We start from the raw sequence: 27,341 nt of genomic DNA, 5'->3' as shown, positions 1-27,341 counted from the left end.
TTTCTTGTTTTTTTTAGAGATTGAACTTAGAATTCAGTATCCCAGCAAAAAATTCAGATCTTGTATTCTCATTTGTTTTAATTGTGGAAGAAGGTAGTGAATACACTCAATTAGGTCGTATTAGGTTTTTCTCAGGAGTAAGTCTTAAACATTGATCACCCTCAAGTTTGATTTTGCGCGGTTCCATTCAATTTTGTTTGGTAAATTAAAGATCAATAACAAAAAATCAAATGTTACAAAAAGTTTGATTTCTCTTTCAGATATTTAGCAATTATTGATCGATCCAGTTAGCTCAAATTGAGCTTGATTTATCCAGAACTTTTCAATCAATAAAGCTTACTGAAGTTTAAAGAATTTTGAAGTCTCCAAATTTTTGAAAATACCATCGTTTTCGGTTCTCTTCTGAGAGTAGGAAATATACTATATTGTTTTTTTTTCAACATAAGTTAAATTGAATTAATCTTCGCTCACCAGTGTTACTTTGGGAATTCTTAGTTGTTTCCGATTAAGCTGTTATTAACTTTTTGAAAGTTGACGAACCTTGATTAATGTTCTCTTTTCACTCATATGCAATATTCTTATTTTATCATTTAAGGAGTTAGATCGAAATTTACAGATATCTAAAATCTGAAAAATTTTGGGGAGTGCGGTTTGTATGTAGATAGCCACGTGTTCATACTCGTCAGTTCGTAGACAAATTTTATATTAACCAATCAGAATCGAGATGAGAAATTGAAAGTACGGACTAAGTAATACGCGGTTGTCTATTTACTTCTATGAAGCCGTTTTCAAGTGTTTTTTTTTTTACAAATGATTTGTTCAATATATATCGAAACTTACTATCGGCAGATAATTTTATGCTCCCTTAAGCAAGGTTGTTTTTGAAATGTAAAATAAATTCCTTTTTATATAGTTACTGAGGTTTTTCTAATTTGCGCTTACGTAGCCCTTAAAAGTTTTGAGCAGTTCGTTAAAAAAACATCTGATTTCTGCTCAAGTTTTGAATGACAAACGAGTTAATAAATCTAATTATTTTTGGCTGCTATTTGTAAGTTTGTAAAAGCATTTTCAGATTAATTGTCAATTTAATCTGATATCATTTAATCTCAGTTTAATCATAGTCAATGCTTCCCCCCCCCCCCCATTTAAAATTTTCGACTTTCTTAGTTGTTTTAAATGTAATTTTAGCTAACTGCGCGATGTTACGATGTAAAGTATGAAAAACAAATTGTTCAGAGTAGTTAGTTTGTTCATCATGCCAATTTTAATTGCATCCTGACTTAAATAGGTTTTTCAAAGATTAATTTCCAATGGGGGAGTGCGATTTTTTCGTAAAATTAATTAAAGTAATTAATGTAGTAAAGACTCTGTCATAAGTCTTGCTGATTTCTTTTTTCAGGAAAAGTCTCTAATAACTACAGATCTGCATTCATACATATTGATGCATTTATGAATGCACTTAAGTATATATGCACTTTTTGAGTTCAATTGAAATTCATCTGCTGAATGTGCCGTTAATAGATTTCTCCAAATACGAACGTGGAAATGGAGCAAAAAAAAACGTGAACAATTTCTAGTGAACGGTTAATGTTATAAAAAAAAGCGTCAATCTCAAATTGTTCTAGGATTTCAAAAAGCTTAAAGGGCATCTACTTTTTCTTTGAAATTCGAAATCTGAGATTTTTTTTGAGAAAAACAGTGTTTTTTATGTTTACTTGCGTTCATTACTCTTTTCCAATCGTCGATTGACTATGTTTTTTGTAGAGGTTTTTTCCGGCCTTGCATCTGTTTAATCTGCGGATAAATCATGTGAAGTTGAAAAAAACTAGTTTTCAACGAATTGGTTTTTTGAAAAAAAAAAATTGAAGTCAATCCTCTCTGTTCTTACTGCTGAGCAAACGGTTATCCTTAATTTAAAATTATATAATAATTTCATCGCTTGCGAGTAACGAGCTCCATCAAGCTGGAATATTGAATAATTTGGTTTGAAGCATTTTGAATCAAATCAATTGATTTATTTTCCAATCAAATTTTCTCGGCGTATAGCTACCTCGGCAGGTTAGGCCTATATTTACCGACTATGCTTGAGAAAGCAACGATCCTAGGTTAGAATTCAACCAGGACATGTTTTCTTTTGAATGAAAGTGATCCGTTCCAAAATTATGGTCGGCTTATGCTTTGTGTCATTACGTTATGTCGCCATGGTTGCCAAATCACAAAAATTTCTTACCATGTAAATTTACTGAACACAAACTTTTATGCGTATCCGGCACTTAGAATAGAGGTGAAGAAAATGCAAAGTACGGCAAATTTCGCGGGGTTTACCCTAATTTGAGCCTATGGTTCGCGTGCTTATGGTTTATGTTTTGTCGGCTTAGTCGCTACTTCGTAGAATTGATTTTTATACGCCTTTTTAAATGAAATTGCTTTCAGAGTTTTGAATTACTCCTGCAATGTTCAATTTTACTAGCCTTGAGTTCGTATATTTCGCAGAGTATCCACAGGAGCTTCATTGACCATTTATCAAGTTCGTTACTCTTTTGAATTATTTATTTATGGTTTAATACGCAAGCAATTAGCACGCGGTTGCAAATCGGAGCTAATCAAATAACTCTATGCTTAGAACGACAAAAACTCAGGGTTCAAATCCGGTTCGGACCGGTTCTTTATGCCAACTTTTTTTTTGCTGGAAAACAAATCAATTGCAGGCATATCGTTGTCTGGTTAATTCTGTCAAACAAATTGCATCTGGACAAAATATTTTTTTGATACATAGAATTCTTGCTACCATTGTTTTTTACAAATGAAACATTTATCACTGTGAGTAGTAGATGTTGAGGCTGATCAGGAGGCATGGCTGACTCCATGTATTAAGATACGTTATCGATTTCCGGTCAGATTTCCTGTATTAATGTTAGGTTTAGAGTCTACAATGTATTTAGAAATGGAATACCTATGGTAACGTTTCATGGTTTGTGTGATGGTAAGAGAATGGTAAGAAAAACGAATTTTTTTTGGATTTTAAAATGTCAAAATTTGTTCCCAAAAATTTCGGGCGCGTTATCTAATTGGTGGATATGCTAGTTGTATTAAGTGTAGCGTTTTACATGGTGTTTTAACTGCTTTTATGCTCTATGCTGAAACCCACTGAAACTACGAAAAAATTCAAGTTTTTGCAAAAAAATTGCAAAAAGTTCAAAAAGTTTTAATTTTTTGGAAGGAATTGCAGAATTCTCAGGTTTTGGTTCAATTTTTTGTCGCATTCGATATAAATGTAAAAAATTTATACATGTAGAGTTTAAAATTAGTCCCATGTATTTTAATTGGAATCATGTTGAGATAATGATACAAAATTTTGAATAAAAATATAGATTTTTCCACAATTTTCAAGTTTTATTCTTCCAAAATATGTCGGAGTTGAGCTAACTTCAATAAAACTATCCTCAGCTCAACTGAATTTTTGTATAAACTTACCTAATAATCCAAATGATAACAAATTTTTCATTAGTTGACACTTTTTTGTTGGATTTTTTCTCAAGATGTAATTTATAAGCTAAATTTTAATAAAATTGTCTTTAAACGCCTAATGAATTGAATTGAGTTTCTATCGCAAATTAGTGTTTTCTCAGTTTCTGGTTCATCTACTATCTTCCAATTTAATCCAATTTGACAAAAAAATTTCTGAAAAATTGAATTTTAGATGGAAAATGTATAATTTCAACGAACGTTCAATAATCTGAAGCAAAGTTAATAGCATAATACCTTTGTTAAAAATCTTCAAATGGTTTTCTCAACCTGATAACTTTATAATGTTGTTTGAACTCTGAATATCTACATTGAAGTAATTTTTTTGTTGAGAAATATATATCATTATAATGAGAATTTCAAAGGTTAGCAAAACATACATTTTTTCGTCTTTTCTAGGTCAGTTATTATTATTTATTTTTTTCTTAAATTGTCAAAAAAACAGTAGAAAACCATAATTCTTAAATAATTAACCCCCATTATCTGTTTCAAAACGCTCTACTCTATGATCACTTTTACAAGCACTAAACAAGGAAAACTTACAAATAGTAACTAGGCAAAAACCTTTCAATTAGTTGATGTTTTATAAAAATCCATTTTTTTAACATTTTTTAAAGGATTATGTAACCACTCTTTAGCGTATGTTATGTAGCAGCATTATGAAAAGTCATGTTATGAAAACGAAAAAATAAAAGTTTTTGCTAATCTTTGAAATTCTCAAGATAATGATATATATGTTTCTCAACAAAAAATTTACTTCAGTGTAGAAATTCACAGTTGAAAACACATTATAAAGTTATCAGGTCGTGAAATTCAATTGAAGATTTTTAACAAAGGATTTATGCTATTAACTTTGCTTCGGATTATGGAACGTTCGTTGAAATTATACAATTTTCCATCTAAAATTCAGTTTTCTAGTTTTTTTTTCAAATTTGATTAAGTTGGAAGATAGTAGATGAAGCAGAAACTGAGAAAATACTAAATTGAGATAGAAACTCAATTTAATTCGTTAGGAGTTTAAAGAACATTTTATTAAAATTTAGCTTATAAATTACATCTTGAGCAAAATCCAACATAGAAGTGTAGTTTAATGAAAAATTTGTTATCATTTGAAATATTAGGTAAGTTTGTATGAAAACTGAGATGCTCTGAGGATATTTTTTTTTAAAGTAAACTCAACTCCGACATATTTTGGAAGATGATACTTGAAGCATAAGGCAAAAAGTTTGCTTTCAAGATCTACATTCATTCTTTTGAATAAAAAGTTTATGTAGACAGATTTTACGAGAGAGTAATTTGGAGCTTGCTGAAAATTTCTAAACAAACTGATATTTTAGCAGAACCAGATGTGAATTAAATTAACGTTAACTTGAATAGTTTCAATTAAAGGCACAGTAAATATTTTGTTCTGGTTAGCTTCAATTAGAAAATTAGGTAGATCTAGAGTTTTTTGTTTGATAAATTTCGCAAACTTTTTCAATTTATACAGTTTGAACCTTCATTTCCTTTTCTAATTAGGTTTTCTTAAGAAGTGTTCTTTAAAAAGTTTTTAGATGCTGCAGAAGCTAGGAATTAAATTCCCATGCGTATTTCTACTGCGAAGGGTTTTCATATTATAACCAATAGAGCTGCTCCTAATTTTTTCTAAAATCTTAAATTTAAAAAACACCTTTTTTTTACATGTGCTTTTGAATGCTTCAATTAGCACTGATTTTTTCTTACTTAGACATTTTTGAGAATAATTCCAACAAAACTCAAGAATACAAAGCGATTTAAAAACTATTTTGCAAGAAAAGTGATTTTTAATGATCCCAAAAGTTGTATTTCTGCTTAAATGGTTTTGTTTTCGCAACTGAAAAACGTAAATTTAAGGAAAACATGTAAAGTTTACATAGTAAGAGTTAAACGTTATCAGTTCTACTTTCATCTCTGGTAGTAAATTGTTCGTTCAATTGATACTATTTTCCTTTCAAAATCACCACTTCTCACTAAATTTCCTTGCAAAGTGAGTACTATGGCAAAAACATGTATTAGGCAGAAAGTAGGAAAAACATTCACACATAGAACAATTCTACGGAAAAATCATGAAAATTATGTTGTAGACGCAATAGAGAGATAATCATCAGTTTTGAAAAAGATTTGAATTATGAAATTCATCCAATATCCAATACACTTTTAGGATAAAACTGACCCCATTTGTAGTTAATTTGAGCTGTAAAATGTTCAGTTTTTTCTGAAATTTATTATTATGAATGTGAAACTTTTCTCAGAAGTTGTAATTTTTGTACAAAGTTGGGTAAATCATTGAGAAAATAATTGGAGGAGTTGAATCATGTAATTTGATCTAAAAATTTCTGTGAATATTGCTCTTATTGTTCATTTGAAATGAGATTCTTAGATAAGTTTTCCCTAACTGGATCAAAAACCAGTTAATTACGCAAATAAAAGGTTGAAAGTTGTAAATTTTGAATAGATTTGATTAATTTTACTTTCTCGAAAATTAGGATTGTTTTCACTATTTTCCCGAAAAATCGGACGTTTCAATTTTGATTCACCTAATATGAGCTTTATATATTCATGGCATTGTATAACCCGCGCTTTAGCTCAAATTTCGGGTAAACTTTACAGTATTTCAATATTTTACGGAAAAAAATGTGGAAAAATCCATATTTTTATTCAAAACTTTGTATCATTGTCTCAAAATGATTCCATTTAAATCACAATTTGAGCTTGGTTTCAAAATCTGCACGTAAGATGAGAATCATCAAAAAAATAGCCACAATCTTGAAATTTTGTGCAATTTTTCCCAAAATTTTTTTTTTTTTTCGAAGTTTCTGTATGTTTGAAGCCATTATGAACTTTCCCTCGATATACCATGTACGAGTGGAGTTTTTGTAGCTCTTTTTGCCCATTTTCTTTTTCTTGTCGCAAAAAAGCAATGATTAGAGCTTTCTTATGCATTTGTACACTTGCCACACTCAATTCATTTTAAATCAAGAGTGTTAACTGATTGTAAAATTTTTGAGAAGAGAATTCTATTTTCCCCCTTTTTCGAAAATTCTATTGCCTGGCTGCAGTTTTACGGATTAGATAATATGAATAGTTTGTGAATTAGAAATTGGTCGGACCAATTCTGCTCTTAACTTATTCTGAGTTGTTTTTGTAAAATACGTCGTTGGTTTACACTGTCATTTTGCTTACGCCTAAACACTGGCATATTTTATATCACAAGTGTTGCGAAGCTCTGCTTCGTCTCTGTGTTTATAACTCAGTTCACTGAACAGTTCTGGAACCCAAAAGAGAAGGAAATGGTTAATTATTTGCACAGGTATTATCCGAGTACACCTTAAAATTTTAATATCAACTAAAACTACTGCACATTAGAATTTAATAGCTTTTGTATAATGTCCATGTACATAAACTGTTGTTTCAATGGAAGATTTTGAAAATACCAGCTTTATGGAAAAAAAATTCGTCGACTGAAAGCTTCCATTCTCCATCACGGAAAACCACATGTTTCGCCCAACCAACTTGAATATCTTCCTCAACTAAACGGTTCAAAAGTGTTTCCTCTTCAATGTGTTTATTTTGTTCATTGTTGATAGCTGCCTCAGCTGACTCCTTCTCTTTGCTAAACACTTTGATCAGAATATCATAACACGCAGAATTGAAGGGATCCATAAATATACCGTTTGTAGAAAAAATGGCAGCGTCCAAGTGAAATAGTCTGTGGTGAGGTGCAGTTGATTGCTCTACACAATAAACTGCATATTCAGCACACTTGTTGGCTATTTGTGCCCGTTTCTTTGCCAATTCAGATATTGTCTCGGTGTTAATCTTATTTCTATACTCATTCTTGAGTATATATATGTGTGCATTTTTTCGTCTGATTGTTTTTTCCATGTTGGAAAGTTTCCTGACTGCCTCCCTCTTTTCGGCAGCAGTCTAAAAATAAACTCAATTGTAGTTCATTTGCAAATTGTTAAGGATGAGGGTTTACAATTTCAAACAAGAGTACTCGTATATCAGGGCAAAGCCCTGAATGTTCCGACTGCCCCTTAATGCAGATCGAATAGTTTTTGGAAAAAGAAAATATTGAAAAATTTTAGACAATACAAAAGATTAAGTGTCAAAGTTTATACCACCGATTAGCTAGCCTCAATTCAATTTGGAACGACTTTGCTTTGCGGGATAAATAACCACGCATAAATAAAACGCGTTACGCTGTCATGATTATGGATAAAATCTAAAAAGTGCACATAAAGTAGCCCAGAGTATGGCCAAATTGGCAATTTTCAAACTCCTAAAACTTTGCAAAAAATGATTGGAGGTAAAATCTTTTTAAATTTGATGTTAGGGAGTCGATATCTTCTATGGGGTATAATTTTTTTTGCAAAATCACTTATTTCGAGCGACAAAAAACAACTGAATAAAAAACCACACCAAGCTGAAATTTTCCGTTTTGTCGAAAGTCGGAACAAAAAACTTCATGTTTTTCTCTAAGATAAGTAGCCAAACCGCATGCTTACATACGTGTTTCGGACCTACTTAAGAATTTCCACTCCTATAAATAAATACAGTAAATTAGCACTGAGCTTTCTATTGTGAATTTTAATTTTGCTGCATTCTGATTGGTCGAAAAATCGACCATTTTGATCTACATCTACTTAACAAGGTATCCCAACAACTCGCATCCAAAGACAACTTGAAAAATTTAAGGAAAGCGACAACTCGCAAGTTTTTGAAGCTTTTGAAACTTTATAATCTCGGTTTAAGGTCGCCGGTGGTCGCCTTTTTTTGAAAGGGGTGGAAATTGTTTAGTAGTTCCCATGTTTCCTTATAACCCATGTTAAGTAGACACATATGGTGGCTCCTAAAGTTAGCCAAAATTCAAAAAAAAACATTAACTGATATCAGCCTATGTTGAATTTTGAGCGCAAACAAGGGAACTTAGTGTTTGAAACCATTGAAACGCTTAACTAGAAGCCTTTAGAGTCGAGATTGCGAGAAAGAACCAAAAACATACCCGTGCTTCGACTGTTAGCTTAATGGCCTGAATGAATTTGATTCTGTTAAAGTCTCCCATGCTAAGCCCAACAAATTCTGCTCTTCCCATGTCTAAACGATCTTTGACAACGGTCTGGTGATGGTAACGTTCTGTAGTCTCAGTCTGGTTACTGTCAAAGCTAATGTTTGCGACCTGCAGTTTGTTAATTGCAGCTGTACACATTCCGATAATTTGATTATAACCCATGAGGGGTTTTGGATTAAACCAAACAGAACAACTTGCGTGTAGCAAAGATAGAAATGATTGTAAATATCGACCGCAATCGTCATCTTGCATTTGATTAAACATAAGGTCGCGATGGTTGGTTATCTTAAGGAGCAGTTCAGACGCATATTTCCTACAAGCCACTGCTTGTTCCCTCCTTCTCTCTGGGTCTCCTTGTTTTGATCTTATATGTTCACAATACTCTCGAAAAACTACATCGAACGCTGCTGGGTAAAGTCCGAACAACGCGAGAAAGGTAACTGCATCGGTATTTCTGACGTTTTCACATGCTGATATCAATTCTCTGAGCTCTTCTCTTTTGTAGTTCTCGGCATTCGCAATTAGCGTTGATTCATCATAATGATTCATCACTGGCAACCGAGTGTTGTAATTTGTCCCTGTCTGATCATTCAGGCCTTTGCAGAAGTGGCTTATGTCAATCAATGAACTTGTAAGGCAATCCAGTCTTAGAACCATTGAACGTTTGAGAGGTAGGTAAAGTGCAGATTGAAGAGATAGCTGCGCAAAAGCCGTTTTGTCGATGCTATTCCCAAGAACAACAAAAACAACCGAAATATCTTGTTGGCGGTACCACTCTAGCGCTGCTTGTGAACAACCCTTAGCTAGACTTGAGAAACATACGATAGTAATTCCATCTCCGCCGAATGTGTACTTTTTCATGTCTTTCGCGCAGCTCCAAGTTAGTTCTTCTGCTGTCAATTCGGTCTCCTTTAAATTATCGATTTTCGAAGCTTTTCCAATAAGCACAGCGATACTGTTTTTTTTGCAGCAAATTCTCAACAAAGATGTGATGTAATTCGATAGATGATTTTTTGATAGATGAAAATCTGTTATTCTGCTGCAATAATGTGAGGCCTTCCATTTGATAAAGAAACACAAAATTCAAGGGTTTGCTGAGACTTAATTAAGTGATTCCTGTTCATGATTGAACAATCTGATTGCGATACCCTACTACCTCTTACCTATCTGGCTTTGTCAGTTCCATTTGCTTTTCTGTACCCGTAGATAACACAGGATATTTCTACTAAATATAGAGTGATTGATTACTATCTTCGGCAAATCAAAAGACCCGGGTTGACAAAAAATGCTTGTCATACAATTTTCATTTATGAAAAAATGCTTACCATTTTCTTTCATACACTTTCATAGAGTAAAAGTGTATGAAAGTAGCAAAATAAGCATTTTTTCCATACTATGAAATTGTATGATAAGCGTTTTTTCCATACTTTGAAAATACAAAAAAAAAATTTGTTTTGAAATTTTATGTTTCATCCGAAACACTAACCACGGATTTTTTGTCATAAGAAAACTCATAGTGTAACTGGCAGCTACCACGCAGCTAAACTGCATTTGGTGATTTTAGCCATTTAAGTTTATTTTTTCTATGACAAAATGATTATCGTATAATTTTCCTAAAAAAAAACTGTATGATAAGCTTTTTTAAATCAATTTTTTAATGACCAGAAAGCTTCCTAAAAGGCAAAAAGACCAAAAATGTTCATTAAAAATTTTAAAAACATTTCTGAAATTTTGTATGAGTTTTGTATGCTAATCATTTTTTCCATAGACTTCATATATGAAACTGTATTTTTCTTCTATGGACAAAGAGAGAGAACTTGAGATAACGCGTGCACATAGAGCTCATATTGGGGCGCCTGCGAGTTTTATATAGTTTGTAAAAAATTATCGGACAACGTCTGAATTTTTGAATTAGACCTTGAGAGCGGTGAAACAGCATCGAAATGTCAAGGTTGCATTAAACTGTGGCAAGATTAACTCAACAGAACTATACTTTTTTGTAGATGGCCGTTTTTTATGCCTAAACTCAAGACAAAACTTGAAAAAAAATTTCATTGAAAAACAATTTTCCATCCAATTTTCAGAAAAAAGACTGGGAGCCAACAAACATGGAAAGGCAAAAGTTGAAAGAGCCATTTTAATTCATTTTAGGCATGAAAGTCAAAGTTACTTCAAAATTTTGAAACATTGTCCGATAAATCTTTTGCAAACTATATATGAAAAAAAATTATCAGTTTAGCGTGAAAAATATTATTCAAGGGGCTATCGAGCCCGGCGTTTGAAAAGGCTTATATCACATTGTCTAAGATCTATCCAGAGCCACCAAAAAATTTTCTTAAGTCTGGAATTTTGTAGAACTTTTTTTGAAAGAAGTGCGAAACTTTTTCAATAAGATTAACTCGATTCAACTTAAAGCCTAGAAATTACCTGCTAACGTTTTATATGTTTACAGAATCATTTCAACTTGAAACAGACTAACTAAAAGCAGCAAACGCCATGCTTAGGAGAATTGACGCTTTTTCGAACCGAGACGCGCAATAATTTGACTTGAAATACTTCAAAGTTTTTTTGCTCGAATAATTTGCTACGAAAAACTAAATTTCTTTGCAAAACAATTCAGTCTCCAAAAATTCTGAACATTTCAAAGTTAAACTGCTCGCATAGTTTGCTTAGGAAAACTTTAACTTCTCTCAAAAAGGTTCAGTCAATAAAACAACTTGAATGAGGTTTTGTGAAAAGATTTACATCTCGGAATAACTTGCAGCGTTTTATCAGTTGAGAGGCTTCAACTAAAAAACCTAGATTTTTTGCCAATCGACTCGAGTAAATAGTTTGAAAGGCCACGCTTTCATCGCTTAAAACAGTTGCAGAGAAACAATAAGTTTTGTTGGGATTTGCGTCACTTTTTGAAATAACTGAAAAAAATTTCATCGCTTCAATTATTTGCTTAGGAAAAGTGAATTGCTTGCAATGTTTGTGAAAACATTAATTTTTCGCAAACTGGCTTTCTCAATGAAATAACATGAATTGTATTAATAATAACTAATCCATAAATTCGTCGCTTGTACAGCTTGCTTAAGTTAACCGTAACTTCTCGCAAAACAGTTTGGTCTAATGAAAATCCTGAAAAGTTCCAAAAAAAATCAACGCTTGATCTGCTTACTAAAGCTAAAGAAAACTTGTTTTCCTTGCAAACTAATTCTTAAATGGCGTCTCTGAAAAAAAAAAATTTTTCCAACCAGTTAGCTTATTTTAATACAAAATTTCTTAAAAGTTCTACTGCCCAAAAAACTTCAAACATTTTTAATTTGATTGTTCTATTGGATAAAGTGAATCAATCATTTAGTTATTTCATCGCTTAAATAGCTTGCTCAAGAAAACTAAATTTTCGCAAATCTTTTCGGCCCTACACAAAAACTCAATATGTTTCAAAAAATAATTGCTTATATAGCTTGCTTTAAGAAACCATACCCTGTCGCGATACGGTTCGCTCTATGAAATAAATTAAAATAATTCAAAGTTTCGCCGATTCATTTTCTTGCAAAGGAAAACCCATTTTTGTTGCGAAATGATTTGCTCTTTGAAACTAATTGAAACATTTTTTTTTGCAACACGGCTCGCATTTCGGAAAATCCTGAAACGTTTCAACGCTCGAATGAGTTCAATAGAAAAATTTAAATTTATTGCAAACCGATTAGCTTAATTAGCTTAAAATTGCCTAAAATTTTCATTGCTTGAATAGCTTGCCAAGAAGAACAAGATTTTTTTTTGCGAAACGATGCGCTCTTTGAACAACATGAAATTTTTTTCAAAGTTTCATAATTTAAATCGCTTGTTTATAAAATTTAATGTTTTTATGCAATTTTTTTTTTGCTCTCATGAAGGGTTTGCTCAAAAAATTAATTTGTCACTATACGGTTTAGTCTATGAAACATTTCAATTTGATGTTATACAGCTCAATTTGTCGCAAACTGACTCGCTCTTTGGCAGAAATTGAAATGTTTTTTTTTAGCAAAACGGTTCAGTTTGCGAAAAAATGAATCGTTTCAATGCTTGAATGGCTTCAAGCGAAGAAACTATTTTTTTTCTTCAATCGACTAGTTTAAATAACTTGATTTTTTTTAAATTTTCATTGCTTGAACAGCTTGGCAAGTAGAATTATTTTTTTGCGGATTGATGCAACCTTTGAACAACATGAAATTTTTCTAAAAAGTTTCATTGTTCAAATTGCTTGCTTATATAAATTTTAATGTTTTTAATTTTTGTTTGCTCTCATGAGGAGCTTGCCTCAAAAAATGGAATTTAGTCTATGAAACGGTTTAGTCTATGAAAAAACTTCTTAATTTTTATACTTTCTTAGCTTAATTTGCTGGCTAAGGATCTTTTTTTTGTAGCAAACTGATTCGCTAACTGAAGAAAAAACGAAATGTTTTTTTTGGCCAATTGTTTGAATTTTCCGGAAAAACTTGATTTGTTTCAATGCTCGAACAGCTTCTAAACATAATTTTCTTGTTTTTTCAATCAATTAGCTTATTTAAATTGAATTTTTTTTATAAAAGTTTCCTTGCTTGAATAGCCTGCCAAAAAACACTCATATTTTACGAAATGATTTGACCTTTGAACAACATGAAACTTTAAATTAAAAGTTTCTTCGCTTGAATCGCTTGCTTAAACAAATTTTAATTTATAGCAAACTTTTTTGGTCTGCGCAAAAACTCGAAAAACTTGAGGAGCTTACTTAAAGAAAACGTAGTTTGTCGCTATATGATTTAGTCTGTGAGAAAACTTCAAACTTTTTAAAGTATCACAGCCTAGCTTGCTGGCTGCGGAGAGATTTTTATGTCGCAATACGATTCCCTATTTGAAAAAAAGTTTAAATATTGTTGTTAGGAAGACGGTTCATTTTTCAAAACAACAGGAAATATTTCAACGAATCAGTGGCTCCAATAGAAAAAACACAAATTTTTCAGCAACAATTTATTCCAATTAAATTGAAATTTTCTAGAAGTTTCTTTTCTTGAATGGCCTGCCAAGAATAACTAAGAGTTCTCGCGAACTTATTCATTCGATTGAAAAACTGGACATAAATATATCATGACTTCTTTGCTTGAAAAGCTCCCATAAAAAACTGCAGTATATTGCAAGTCTTTTTGGTTTACCAGTAATTTGAAAAGTTTCAAAAAATATTCATTTCAATAGCATGCCAGAAGAAACACTTACTTGTTGCTATACGGTTCGGTCTATCAAAACACCTGATATAATTCAACAAAATTTCACCACTTATTTGCTTGAAAAGAATTTTTTTGTCACAAACTGTTACGTTTTTCGAAACAATAGACTTATTTTTCTGGTTAATTGAGTTTTTTGGCAGCCGATTAATTTATTTCACTAACAATTTTTTAAAGTGTTTTTGTTTGAAGAGCTGGTCTAGAAAACCTTGATTTATTCTCGAATTTGTTCGTTCTTTTGAATAAGTTGAAGTAATTAATTCATAGTTGAACCGCTTAACTAACTTGCTTAAGAAAATTTAACTTGTTGCAATACGGTTTAGACTTTGAAACAACTTGAAATAATTGAAAGTTATAATGCTTGGTTTGCTTGCTGAGGAAAACTTATTTCTGTCACAAACTGAGTCGCTTTTTGAAGAACAATTAAAATATTTTTTAGCAAACCGGTTCGTTTTTTGGAAACTTGAAATAATTTAACACTGGATTTAACATTGGAATGAGTTGAAAAGAACAACTTGTCTTTTTTGGTAATCGATTAGGTTAATCAAGTTGTAATTTTTTCAAAAACTTCATTGCTTGAATATCTTGCCAAGAAAAACTAATTTTTGTGCGAGTTGTTGCGTCTTTTGTACAACATGAAAAATTTTTTCAAAGTTTCATCATTTAAATCGCTTGCTTACATAAAGTTTGATGTTTTTGCAAAAGTTTTTGGTCTATGAAGAGCACGCTCAAAACAGTAATTTTTCGCTATACTGTGAAATCTATGAAAAAACTTCATCAAATTCGAAAAATTACAGCTCAATTTGCTGGCTAATGAAAATTTTTTTCTGTCATCTTTCAAAATTTCATCTTTTAAATCGCTTGCTTAAAAAATTGAATGTTTCTGCAAAATTTTTTCGCTCTCAAGAGGAGCTCGCTCAAAAAATTAATTTGTCACTATACGGTTCAGTCTATGAAAAAACTTCATCAATTTCGAAAATTTACAGCTCAATTTGCTGGCTAATTAAAATTTTTTCTGTCGCAAACTGATTTGCTCTTTGAAAAAAACTAAGTTGTTCCTTTTTAGCCAAACGGTTTGCATTTTTGGAAAAAAAATTGAAAAATTTCAACGCTTAAAGCGCGTCTTTAGAAAATTCTTTTTGTTTTTTCCAACCAATTAGCTTATTATAATACAATATTTTTGAAAGGTTTCCTGGTTGAATAGCTTGCCAAAAATTATTAAAGTTTTTTCTAACTTGTTTGTTCTATTGGATAACTTGAATCTTTTATTACTCGAAAAGCTTGATTTGGAAAACTAAATTTTTTCGCAGATCTTTTCGGTGCTACGCAAAACTCAAAAAGTTTCAAGAAAAAATCGCTTGAAAAGCTTGCTTTAAGAAACCGTACGTTGTCGCGATACGGTTCAGTCTATGAAAAAAAAATTTAAATAGTTCGAAGTTCTAGCTATATTTTTTCTTGCTAAGGAAAATTTTCTTTTGTTGCAAAATGATTTGCTCTTTGAAACTAATTTTTGAAACGGCTCGCATTTCGAAAAATTTTGAAACGTTTCAACGCTTGAATGAGTTCAATAAAATTTAATTTTTTTGCCAACCGAATAGCATAATTGAAATAAAGTTGCCCGAAATTTTCATTGTTTGAATAGCCTGCCGAGAAAAACTGAAATTTTTTGCGAAATGACTCGACCTTTGAACAACATAAAAAATTAATTTTTAAGTTTCTTCGCTTGAATCGATTCCTTAAAAAAAAAATTTTGTTCTCGCAAAGTTTTTTTTTTGGTCTGCGCAAAAACTCGAAAAATTTCAAAAAAAAATTATTTCACGTCATTTGTCGCTATACGATTCGGTTTATGAGAAAGTTTCGAAAATTTCAAAGTGTCACGGTCTAGCTTGCTGGCCGAGGAAAGACTTTATTGTCGGAAAATGATTCGCTTTTTGAAACAAAATAAAATAGCTTTTTGAAAAATTGTTCATGTTTGAGAACAATAGGAAATGTTTTAAGATTACAATAAAAAAAAATTTAAAATTTTCGGCAAAAAATTATGCCAATTGAGTTGAAATTTTCTGAAAGTTTCATTGCTTGAACGGCTCTTGCGAACTTAGAATTTTTGCGATCTTATTATTCGTTCGATTGAAAATTTAAAGTCAATATGTCATGACTTATTTACTTGAAAAGCTTGCGAAAAAAAATGTAGTTTATTGCAAGTCTTTTTGGTCTACGCAAAAATTAGAAAATTTTCAAAAAATAATTGTTCCAATAAATTGCTTGAAGAAACACTAAGCTGTCTCTATACGGTTCGGTCTATCAAAACACCTGAATTATTTCAACAAAAATTCACCATTTGATTTGCTTGCAAAGGAAAATTTATTTTCGTCGCAAACTGATTAGTTTTTCAAAAAAACATACTTTTTTTGAAAAACGGCTTGTTTTTTAGATTAATTGATTTTTTTGGCAACAGATACTTTTAATTCATTTTAAATTCTCCAAAAGTGTTTGTGTTTGAAGAGCTTGTCAAAACGAACTTGAAATATTCTCGACTTTGTTCGTTTTTTTGAATAAGTTGAAGTAATTATTTCGTAGTTGTATCGCTTAATTAGCTTGCTTAAGGAAGCTAAACCTGTTGCGATACGTTTCAGTCTTTGAAACAATTAACCTAATTCAAAGTTTTAAGGCTTGGTTTGTTTGCTGAGGAAAACTTATTTCTGTCGCAAACTGAGTCGCTTTTTGAAAAACAATTGAAATATTTTTAACATACCGGTTCGTTTTTTGGAAACTTGAAATAATTTAACACTGGATTTAACATTGGAATGAGTTGAAAAGATCAACTCGTCTTTTTTGCTAATCGATTATTGTAATCAATTTGAAAGTTTTTCAAAAGTTTCATTGATTGAATAGCTTGCCAAGGAAAACTAGATGACAAGATTTGACAGCCCAACTTGCTGGCTAATGAGTTTTTTTGTCGCAAACTGATTCGCGCTTTGAAAGAAAACATAATTGTTTTTTTTTTAGCCAAATGGTGCACTTTTTTGTAAAAAAAAATTGACTCCTTTCAATGCTTAAATAGCACCTTTAAAAAACCTTTCTGTTTTTTCAAACCAAATAGCTTATTTTAGTACAAAATGTTTAAAAAATTCTACTGCCTGAATAGCTCGCAAAAATTCCAAAAGTATCAAGAAATTATCGCTTAAATAGCTTGCTTTAAGAACCCGCACCTTATCGCGATACGGTTCGGTCTATGAAATAAAACTTGAAAAAATTCATATTTCCACCGAGACATTTTTTTGCTTGAGAAGACTTACTTTTGTTGCGCAAATATTTGCTCTTGAAACTAATTGAAACATCAAATTTGAATCGATTGGATATTTAGCCTAAAGAAAACGTAATGTTCTGCGATACGCTTTGGTCTACGGAAAATGTTGAAACTATTTATATTTTCAAATCTTGACTTTATTGCTGAGGAAAACTTTTGTCTGTCGCAAACTGAGTTTCTCTTTGAAGAGCGACTGGAAGGTTTTTTTTGCAACACAGCTTGCATTTTATAAAAACTTGAAACGTTTCAATGCCTGAGTGAGTTCAATAAAAAAACTCAACTTTTTGGCCAACCGATTAGCTTAATTGGATTAAAATTGCCTAAAAGTTTTATTGCCAGATTAGCTTGCCAAGAAAAACTATTGTGTGCACAATGTTGCGTCCTTTGTACAAGACGACGATTTATTTTCAAAATTTCATCATTTAAATCAGTTGCTTACACAAAATTTGATGTTTTTGCGAAATTTTGAACTATGAGGAGCTTGCTCAAAAACATTAATTTGTCACTATAGGGTTCAGTTCAGTCTATGCAAAAAGTTCGTATATTCTGAAGTTTGACAGCTCAACTTGCTGGCTAATGAGTTTTTTGTCGCAAACTGAATCGCGCTTTGAAACAAAACAAAGTTGTTTTTTTAACCAAACGGTGCGCGTTTCCGTACAAAAATAGAATCCTTTCAATGCCTAAATAGCACAATTAAAAATTTTTTCTGTTTTTTTTCATTCAATTAGCTTTTTTTAGTACAAATTTTTTTAAAAAAGTTCTACTGCCTGAATAGCTTGCCAAGAAATTTTAAAAAAATTTTCTAGTTAGTTTGTTCTACTGAATAATTTATTTAGTAATTTTACTGCTCGAAAACCTTGCTCAAGAAAACTATAAGTATTCGTAAATTTTTTCGGCCTTACGCAAAAACTCAAAAAGTTTCAAGAACTAATCGCTTAAACAGCTGCTTTTAGAAACCGTGTCACGATACGGTTCGGTCTATGAAACAAATTTAAAAAACTCAAGGTTCCACCGAGACATTTTTTGCTAGAGAAAAAATACTTTTGTTGGGCAAATATTTGCTCTTTGAAACTAATTGAAACATCAAATTTGAATCGATTGGATATTTAACCTAGAGAAAACGTAATTTTCCGCAATACGCTTCGGTCTACGGAAAATGTTGAAACAATTTAAATTTTCAAATCTTGATTTTATTGCTGAGGAAGACTTTTGTCTGTCGCAAATTGAGTTTGTCTTTGAAGAGCGACTGGAAGGTTTTTTTTAATGCAACACGGCTTGCATTTTGGAAAAACTTGAAACGTTTCAATGCCTGAGTGAGTTCAAAAAAACCTAACTTTATGGCGAACCGATTAGGTTAATTACATTACAATTGCCTAAAAGTTTCCTTGCTAGAATAGCTTGCCAAGAAAAAACTATTTTGTGCAAAATTTTGCGTCCTTTGTAAAAGATGACATTTTGTTTTTCAAAATTTCATCATTTGAATCACTTTCTTACAGAAAATTTGATGTTTTTGCGAATTTTTTGAACTATGAGGAGCTTGCTGAAAAACATTAATTTGTCACTATAGGGTTCAGTTCAGTCTATGCAAAAAGTTCGTATATTCTGAAGTTTGACAGCTCAACTTGCTGGCTAATGAGTTTTTTTGTTGCAAACTGAATTGCGCTTTGAAAACAAAAACAAAGTTGTTTTTTTTAACCAAACAGTGCGCGTTTCCGTGAAAAAAAACTGAATCCTTTCAATGCCTAAATAGCACATGTAAAAAATTTTTCTGTTTTTTTATCAATCAATTAGCTTTTCTTAGTACAAAAATTTTAAATAGTTCTACTGCCTGAATAGCTTGCCAAGAAATATTTAAAACTTTTCTAGTTAGTTTGTTCTATTGATTAACTTGAATCATTTGTTTAGTTGTTTTATTGCTCGAAAACCTTGCTGAAGAAAACTATAAGTATTCGTAAACCTTTTCGGCCTTACGCAAAAACTCAAAAAGTTTCCAGAACTAATCGCTTAAACAGCTGCTTTTAGAAACCGTACCTTGTCACGATACGGTTCGGTCCATGAGAAAAATTTAAAAAGCTCAAGGCTCCAACGAGACTTTTTTTGCTAGAGAAATCTTACTTTTGTTGGGCAAATATTTGCTCTTTGAAACTAATTGAAACATCAAATTTGAATCGAATGGATTTTTAGCCTAAAAAAACGTAATTTTCCGCGATACGCTTCGGTCTACGGAAAATGTTGAAATAATTTAAATTTTCAAATCTTGATTTTATTGCTGAGGAAGACTTTTGTCTGTCGCAAACTGAGTTTCTCTTTGAAGAGCGACTGGAAGGTTTTTTTTTTTAATGCAACACGGCTTGCATTTTGGAAAAACTTGAAACGTTTCAATGCCTGAGTGAGTTCAATGAAAAAACTTAACTTTTTGGCCAACCGATTAACTTATTTGGGTTAAAATCGCCTAAAAGTTCCATTGCTAGAGTAGTTTACCAAGAAAAACGTTTGTGTGCAAAATGTTGCGTCCTTTGTACAAGATGACATTTTTTTTTCAAAATTTCATCATTTAAATCACTTGATTACACAAAATTTGATGTTTTTGCGAAATTTTGAACTATGAGGAGCTTGCTCAAAAACATTAATTTGTCACTATAGGGTCCAGCTCAGTCTATGTAAAAAGTTCGTATATTGTGAAATTTGACAGCTCAACTTGCTGGCTAATGAGTTTTTTGTCGCAATTTGAATCGCGCTTTGAAACAAAAAAAGTTGTTTCTTTTTCAACCAAACGGTGCGCGTTTCCGTAAAAAAATAGAATCCTTTCAATGCCTAAATAGCACATTTAAAAAAATTTTTCTGTTTTTTTTTCATTCAATTAGCTTTTTTTAGTACAAAATTTTTTAAAAAGTTCTACTGCCTGAATAGCTTGCCAAGAATTTTTTAAAAAATTTTCTTGTTAGTTTGTTCTATTGAAAAACTTGAATCATTTATTTAGTAATTTTATCGCTCGAAAACCTTGCTTAAGAAAACTATAAGTATTTCTAAATCTTTTCGGCCTCACGCAAAAACTCAAAAAGTTTCCAGAACTAATCGCTTAAACAGCTGCTTTTAGAAACCGTACCCTGTCACGATACGGTTCCGTCTTTAAAATAAATTTAATAAGCTCAAGGTTCCACCGAGACATTTTTTGCTAGAGAAAAGTTACTTTTGTTGGGCAAATATTTGCTCTTGGAAACTAATTGAAACATCAAATTTGAATCGATTGGATATTTAGCCTAAAGAAAACGTAAATTTCCGCGATACGCTTCGGTCTACGGAAAATGTTGAAACAATTTAAATTTTCAAATCTTGATTTTATTGCTGAGGAAAACTTTTGTCTGTCGCAAACTGAGTTTCTCTTTGAAGAGCGACTGTAAGTGTTTTTTTTTGCAACACGGCTTGAATTTTGGAAAAACTTGAAACGTTTCAATGCCTGAGTGAGTTCAAAAAAAACCTAACTTTATGGCCAACCGATTAGATTAAATAAATTACAATCGCCTAAAAGTTTCCTTGCTAGAATTGCTTGCCAAGAAAAAACTATTGTGTGCAAAATTTTGCGTCCTTTGTACAAGATGACATTTTGTTTTTCAAAATTTCATCATTTGAATCATTTGCCTACAGAAAATTTGATGTTTTTGCGAATTTTTTGAACTATGAAGAGCAAAAAGTTCGTATATTCTGAAGTTTGACAGCTCAACTTGCTGGCTAATGAGTTCTTTTTTCGCACACTGAATTGCGCTTTGAAAAAAAAACAAAGTTGTTTTTTAACCAAACGATGCGCGTTTCCTTAAAAAAATAGAATCCTTCCAATGCCTAAACAGCACATTTAAAAATTTCTTCAGTTTTTTTTTCAATCAATTAGCTTTTTTTAGTAAAAAACTTTTAAAAAAATTTACTGCCTGAAGAGCTTGCCAAGAAATTTTAAACAATTTTTCTAGTTAGTTTGTTCTATTGAATAACTTGAATCGTTTATTTAGTAATTTTACCGCTCGAGAACCTTGCTTTAGAAAACTATGAGTATTCGTAAATCTTTTCGGCCTTACGCAAAAGCTCAAAAAGTTTCTAGAACTAATCGCTTAAACAGCTGCTTTTAGAAACCGTACCTTGTCACGATACGGTTCGGTCCATGAGAAAAATTTAAAAAGCTCAAGGTTCCAACGAGACATTTTTGCTAGAGAAAACTTACTTTTGTTGCGCAAGTTTTTGCTCTTTGAAACTAATTGAAACATCAAATTTGAATCGAATGGATTTTTAGCCTAAAGAAAACGTAATTTTCCGTGATACGCTTCGGTCTGCAGAAAATTTTGAAACAATTTAGGTTTTCAAATCTTGATTTTATTGCTGAGGAAAACTTTTGTCTGTTGCAAACTGAGTTTCTCTTTGAAGAGCGACTGGAAGGTTTTTTTTTGCAACACGGCTTGCTTTTTGGGAAAACTTGAAACGTTTCAATGCCTGAGTGAGTTCAAAAAAAACCTAACTTTATGGCCAACCGATTAGGTTAATTAGATTACAATTGCCTAAAAGTTTCCTTGCTAGAATAGCTCGCCAAGAAAAACTATTTTGTGCAAAATTTTGTGTCCTTCGTACAAGATGACATTTTTTTCCCCAAAATTTCATCATTTGAATCACTTGCTTACACAAAATTTGAGGTTTTTGCGAGATTTCTGAACTATGAGGAGCTTTCTCAAATACATTAATTTGTCACTATAGGGTTCAGTTCAGGCTATGAAAAAAGTTTGTATATTCTGAAGTTTGACAGCTCAACTTGCTGGCTAATGAGTTTTTTTCGCAAACTGAATTGCGCTTTGAAAAAAAAACAAAGTTGTTTTTTAACCAAACGATGCGCGTTTCCTTAAAAAAAATAGAATCATTTCAATGCCTAAATAGCAAATTTAAAATTTTTTTCTGTTTTTTTTTCAATCAATTAGCTTTTTTTAGTAAAAAATTTTAAAAAAATCTACTGCCTGAAGAGCTTGCCAAGAAATTTTTAACAATTTTTCTAGTTAGTTTGTTCTATTGAATAACTTGAATCGTTTATTAAGTAATTTTATCGATCGAAAACTTTGCTCAAGAAAACTATAAGTATTCGTAAATCTTTTCGGCCTTACGCAAAAACTCAAAAAGTTTCCAGAACTAATCGCTTAAACAGCTGCTTTTAGAAACCGTACCTTGTCACGATACGGTTCGGTCCATGAGAAAAATTAAAAAAGCTCAAGGTTCCAACGAGACTTTTTTTGCTAGAGAGAAGTTACTTTTGTTGGGCAAATATTTGCTCATTGAAACTAATTGAAACATCAAATTTGAATCGAATGGATTTTTAGCCTAAAGAAAACGTAATTTTCCGTGATACGCTTCAGTCTGCAGAAAATTTTGAAACAATTTAGGTTTTCAAATCTTGATTTTATTGCTGAGGAAAACTTTTGTCGGTTGCAAACTGAGTTTCTCTTTGAAGAGCGACTGGAAGGTTTTTTTTGCAACACGGCTTGCATTTTGGGAAAACTTGAAACGTTTCAATGCCTGAGTGAGTTCAAAAAAAACCTAACTTTATGGCCAACCGATTAGGTTAATTAGATTGCAATTGCCTAAAAGTTTCCTTGCTAGAATAGCTTGCCAAGAAAAATAATTGTGTGCAAAATTTTGCGTCCTTTGTACAAGATGACATTTTGTTTTTCAAAATTTCATCATTTGAATCACTTGCTTAGAGAATTTGATGTTTTTGCGAATTTTTTGAACTATGAGGAGCTTTCTCAAAAACATTAATTTGTCACTATAGGGTTCAGTTCAGTCTATGCAAAAAGTTGGTATATTCTGAACTTTGACAGCTCGACTTGCTGGCTAATGAGTTTTTTTTCGCAAACTGAATTGCGCTTTGAAAAAAAAAACAAAGTTGTTTTTTAACCAAACGATGCGCGTTTCCTTAAAAAAATAGAATCCTTTCAATGCCTAAATAGCACATTTAAAAATTTCTTCTGTTTTTTTTTTCAATCAATTAGCTTTTTTTAGTAAAAAATTTTTAAAAAAAACTACTGCCTGAAGAGCTTGCCAAGAAATTTTTAACAATTTTTCTAGTTAGTTTGTTCTATTGAATAACTTGAATCGTTTATTTAGTAATTTTATTGCTCGAAAACTTGCTTAAGAAAACTATAAGTATTCCTAAATCTTTTCGGCCTTACGCAAAAACTCAAAAAGTTTCCAGAACTAATCGCTTAAACAGCTGCTTTTAGAAACCGTACCTTGTCACGATACGGTTCGGTCCATGAGAAAAATTTAAAAAGCTCAAAGTTCCAACGAGACATTTTTTGCTAGAGAAAACTTACTTTTGTTGCGCAAATATTTGCTCTTTGAAACTAATTGAAACATCAAATTTGAATCGTATGGATTTTTAGCCTAAAGAAAACGTAATTTTCCGTAATACGCTTCGGTCTACGGAAAATTTTGAAACAATTTAAGTTTTCAAATCTTGATTTTATTGCTGAGGAAAACTTTTGTCTGTCGCAAACTGAGTTTATCTTTGAAGAGCGACTGGAAGGTTTTTTTTGCAACACGGCTTGCATTTTGGAAAAACTTGAAACGTTTCAATGTCTCAGTGAGTTCAAAAAAAACCTAATTTCATGGCCAACTGATTAGGTTAATTAGATTACAATTGCCTAAAAGTTTCCTTGCTAGAATAGCTTGCCAAGAAAAAACTATTGTGTGCAAAATTTTGCGTCCTTTGTACAAGATGACATTTTGTTTTTCAAAATTTCATCATTTGAATCACTTGCTTAGAGAATTTGATGTTTTTGCGAATTTTTTGAACTATGAGGAGCTTGCTCAAAAACATTAATTTGTCACTATAGGGTTCAGTTCAGTCTATGCAAAAAGTTCGTATATTCTGAAGTTTGACAGCTCAACTTGCTGGCTAATGAGTTTTTTTTCGCAAACTGAATTACGCTTTGAAAAAAAAACAAAGTTGTTTTTTAACCAAACGATGCGCGTTTCCTTAAAAAATATAGAATCCTTTCAATGCCTAAATAGCACATTTAAAAATTTCTTCTGTTTTTTTCAATCAATTAGCTTTTTTTAGTAAAAAAATTTTTAAAAAAATCTACTGCCTGAAGAGCTTGCCAAGAAATTTTTAACAATTTTTCTAGTTAGTTTGTTCTATTGAATAACTTGAATTGTTTATTTAGTATTTTTATCGCTCGAAAAACTTGCTTAAAAAAACTATAAGTATTTCTAAATCTTTTCGGCCTCACGCAAAAACTCAAAAAGTTTCCAGAACTAATCGCTTAAACAGCTGCTTTTAGAAACCGTACCTTGTCACGATACGGTTCGGTCCATGAGAAAAATTTAAAAAGCTCAAGGTTCCAACGAGACATTTTTTTGGTAGAGAAAACTTACTTTTGTTGCGCAAATATTTGCTCTTTGAAACTAATTGAAACATCAAATTTGAATCGTATGGATTTTTAGCCTAAAGAAAACGTAATTTTCCGTAATACGCTTTGGTCTACGGAAAATTTTGAAACAATTTAAGTTTTCAAATCTTGATTTTATTGCTGAGGAAAACTTTTGTCTGTCGCAAACTGAGTTTATCTTTGAAGAGCGACTGGAAGGTTTTTTTGCAACACGGCTTGCATTTTGGAAAAACTTGAAACGTTTCAATGTCTCAGTGAGTTCAAAAAAAACCTAATTTCATGGCCAACTGATTGGGTTAATTAGATTACAATTGCCTAAAAGTTTCCTTGCTAGAATAGCTTGCCAAGAAAAAACTATTGTGTGCAAAATTTTGCGTCCTTTGTACAAGATGACATTTTGTTTTTCAAAATTTCATCATTTGAATCACTTGCTTAGAGAATTTGATGCTTTTGCGAATTTTTTGAACTATGAGGAGCTTGCTCAAAAACATTAATTTGTCACTATAGGGTTCAGTTCACTCTATGCAAAAAGTTCGTATATTCTGAAGTTTGACAGCTCAACTTGCTGGCTAATGAGTTTTTTTTTCGCAAACTGAATTACGCTTTGAAAAAAAAAACAAAGTTGTTTTTTAACCAAACGATGCGCGTTTCCTTAAAAAATATAGAGTCCTTTCAATGCCTAAATAGCACATTTAAAAATTTCTTCTGTTTTTTTCAATCAATTAGCTTTTCTTAGTAAAAAAATTTTTAAAAAAATCTACTGCCTGAAGAGCTTGCCAAGAAATTTTTAACAATTTTTCTAGTTAGTTTGTTCTATTGAATAACTTGAATCGTTTATTTAGTATTTTTATCGCTCGAAAAACTTGCTTAAAAAAACTATAAGTATTTCTAAATCTTTTCGGCCTCACGCAAAAACTCAAAAAGTTTCCAGAACTAATCGCTTAAACAGCTGCTTTTAGAAACCGTACCTTGTCACGATACGGTTCGGTCCATGAGAAAAATTTAAAAAGCTCAAGGTTCCAACGAGACATTTTTTTGGTAGAGAAAACTTACTTTTGTTGCGCAAATATTTGCTCTTTGAAACTAATTGGAACATCGAATTTGAATCGTATGGATTTTTAGCCTAAAGAAAACGTAATTTTCCGTGATACGCTTCGGTCTACGGAAAATTTTGAAACAATTTAAGTTTTCAAATCTTGATTTTATTGCTGAGGAAAACTTTTGTCTGTCGCAAACTGAGTTTATCTTTGAAGAGCGACTGGAAGGTTTTTTTTTGCAACACGGCTTGCATTTTGGAAAAACTTGAAACGTTTCAATGCCTGAGTGAGTTCAAAAAAAACCGAACTTTATGGCCAACCGATTAGGTTAATTAGATTACAATTGCCTAAAAGTTTCGTTGCTAGAATAGCTTGCCAAGAAAAACTATTGTGTGCAAAATTTTGCGTCCTTTGTACAAGATGACATTTTTTCTTTCAAGATTTTCATCATATAAGTCACTTGCTTACACAAAATTTGATGTTTTTGCGAGATTTCTGAACTATGGGCTTGCTCAAAAACAGTAAATTGTCACTATAGGGTTCAGTTCAGTCTATGAAAAACGTTTGTATATTCTGAAGTTTGACAGCTCAACTTGCTGGCTAATGAGTTTTTTTGTCGCAAACTGATTCGCGCTTTGTAAAAAACCAAAATTGTGTTTTTTAACCAAACCTTGCGAGTTTCCGTGAAAAAAAATTGAATCATTTCAATGCCTAAATAGCACCTTTAAAAAAGTTTTCTGTTTTTTTTCAATCAATTAGCTTTTTTAGTACAAAAACTTTAAAGAGTTCTCCTGCCTGAATAGCTTGCCAAGAAATATTTAAAGTTTTTCTAGTTAGTTTGTGCTATTGATTAATTTGAATCATTTATTCAATAATTTTATCGCTCGAAAACCTTGCTTAAGAAAACTATAAGTATTCGCAAATTTTTGCGGCCCTACGCAAAGACTTAAAAAATTTCAAGAACTAATCGCTTAAACAGCTGCTTTTAGAAACCGTACCTTTTCACGATACGGTTTGGTCTATGAAATAAATTTAAAAAGCTCAAGGTTCCACTGAGATTTTTTCTGCTAGAGAAAACTTAGTTTTGTTGCGCAAATATTTGCGCTTTGAAACTAATTGAAACATCAAATTTGAATTGATTGGATATTTAGCCTATAGAAAGCGTAATTTTCCGCGATATGCTTCGGTCCACGGAAAATTTTGAAACAATTTAAATTTCCGAATCTTGATTTTATTGCTGACGGTTAAGTTCAGTCTATGAAAAAAGTTCGTATATTCTGAAGTTCGACAGCTCAACTTGCTGGCTAATGAGTTTTTTTGTCGCAAACTGATTCGCGCTTTGAAAAAAAAAAACAAAGTTAATTTTTTTATCCCAACGGTGCGCGTTTCCGTGAAAAAAAACTGAATCCTTTCAATGCCTAAATAGCACATTTAAAAAAGTTTTCTGTTTATTTTTTCAATCAATTAGCTTTTTTAGTACAAAAATTTTAAAAAGTCCTCCTTCCTGAATAGCTTGCCAAGAAATATTTAAAGTTTTCTAGTTTGTTTGTTCTATTGCATAACTTGAATCGTTTATTTAGTAATTTTATCGCTCGAAAACCTTGCTCAAGAAAACTATAAGTATTCTTAAGTTTTTTCGGCATTACGCAAAAACTCAAAAAGTTTCCAGAACTAACCGCTTAAACAGCTGCTTTTAGAAACCATACCCTGTCACGATACGGTTCGGTCTAT

The 27,341-nt window shown here is 31.6% G+C and overlaps 1 protein-coding gene across 4 annotated transcripts in view; it reads right to left on the bottom strand.

Annotated features, from left to right (window-relative positions):
• Positions 1 to 6,842: 6,842 nt before the first annotated feature.
• The window catches only part of LOC134846496 (uncharacterized), a 52,135-nt gene continuing 31,636 nt past the window's right edge, over positions 6,843 to 27,341 (bottom strand). For all 4 annotated transcript variants that reach the window (XM_063863875.1, XM_063863873.1, XM_063863876.1 and 1 more), the window contains 2 exons: positions 8,552 to 9,656; positions 6,843 to 7,470 (listed from right to left, as the gene is read on the bottom strand). In XM_063863875.1, coding sequence (XP_063719945.1) covers positions 6,955 to 7,470; positions 8,552 to 9,656 — 1,621 coding nt within the window. In that variant the 3' untranslated portion in view covers positions 6,843 to 6,954. The remainder of the gene's footprint in view (positions 7,471 to 8,551; positions 9,657 to 27,341) is intronic.

Source organism: Symsagittifera roscoffensis, chromosome 5 (assembly GCF_963678635.1).
Source record: "Symsagittifera roscoffensis chromosome 5, txSymRosc1.1, whole genome shotgun sequence".
Taxonomy (NCBI): Eukaryota; Metazoa; Xenacoelomorpha; order Acoela; family Convolutidae; genus Symsagittifera; species Symsagittifera roscoffensis.
This window is presented reverse-complemented; position numbering and strand designations above follow the sequence as displayed.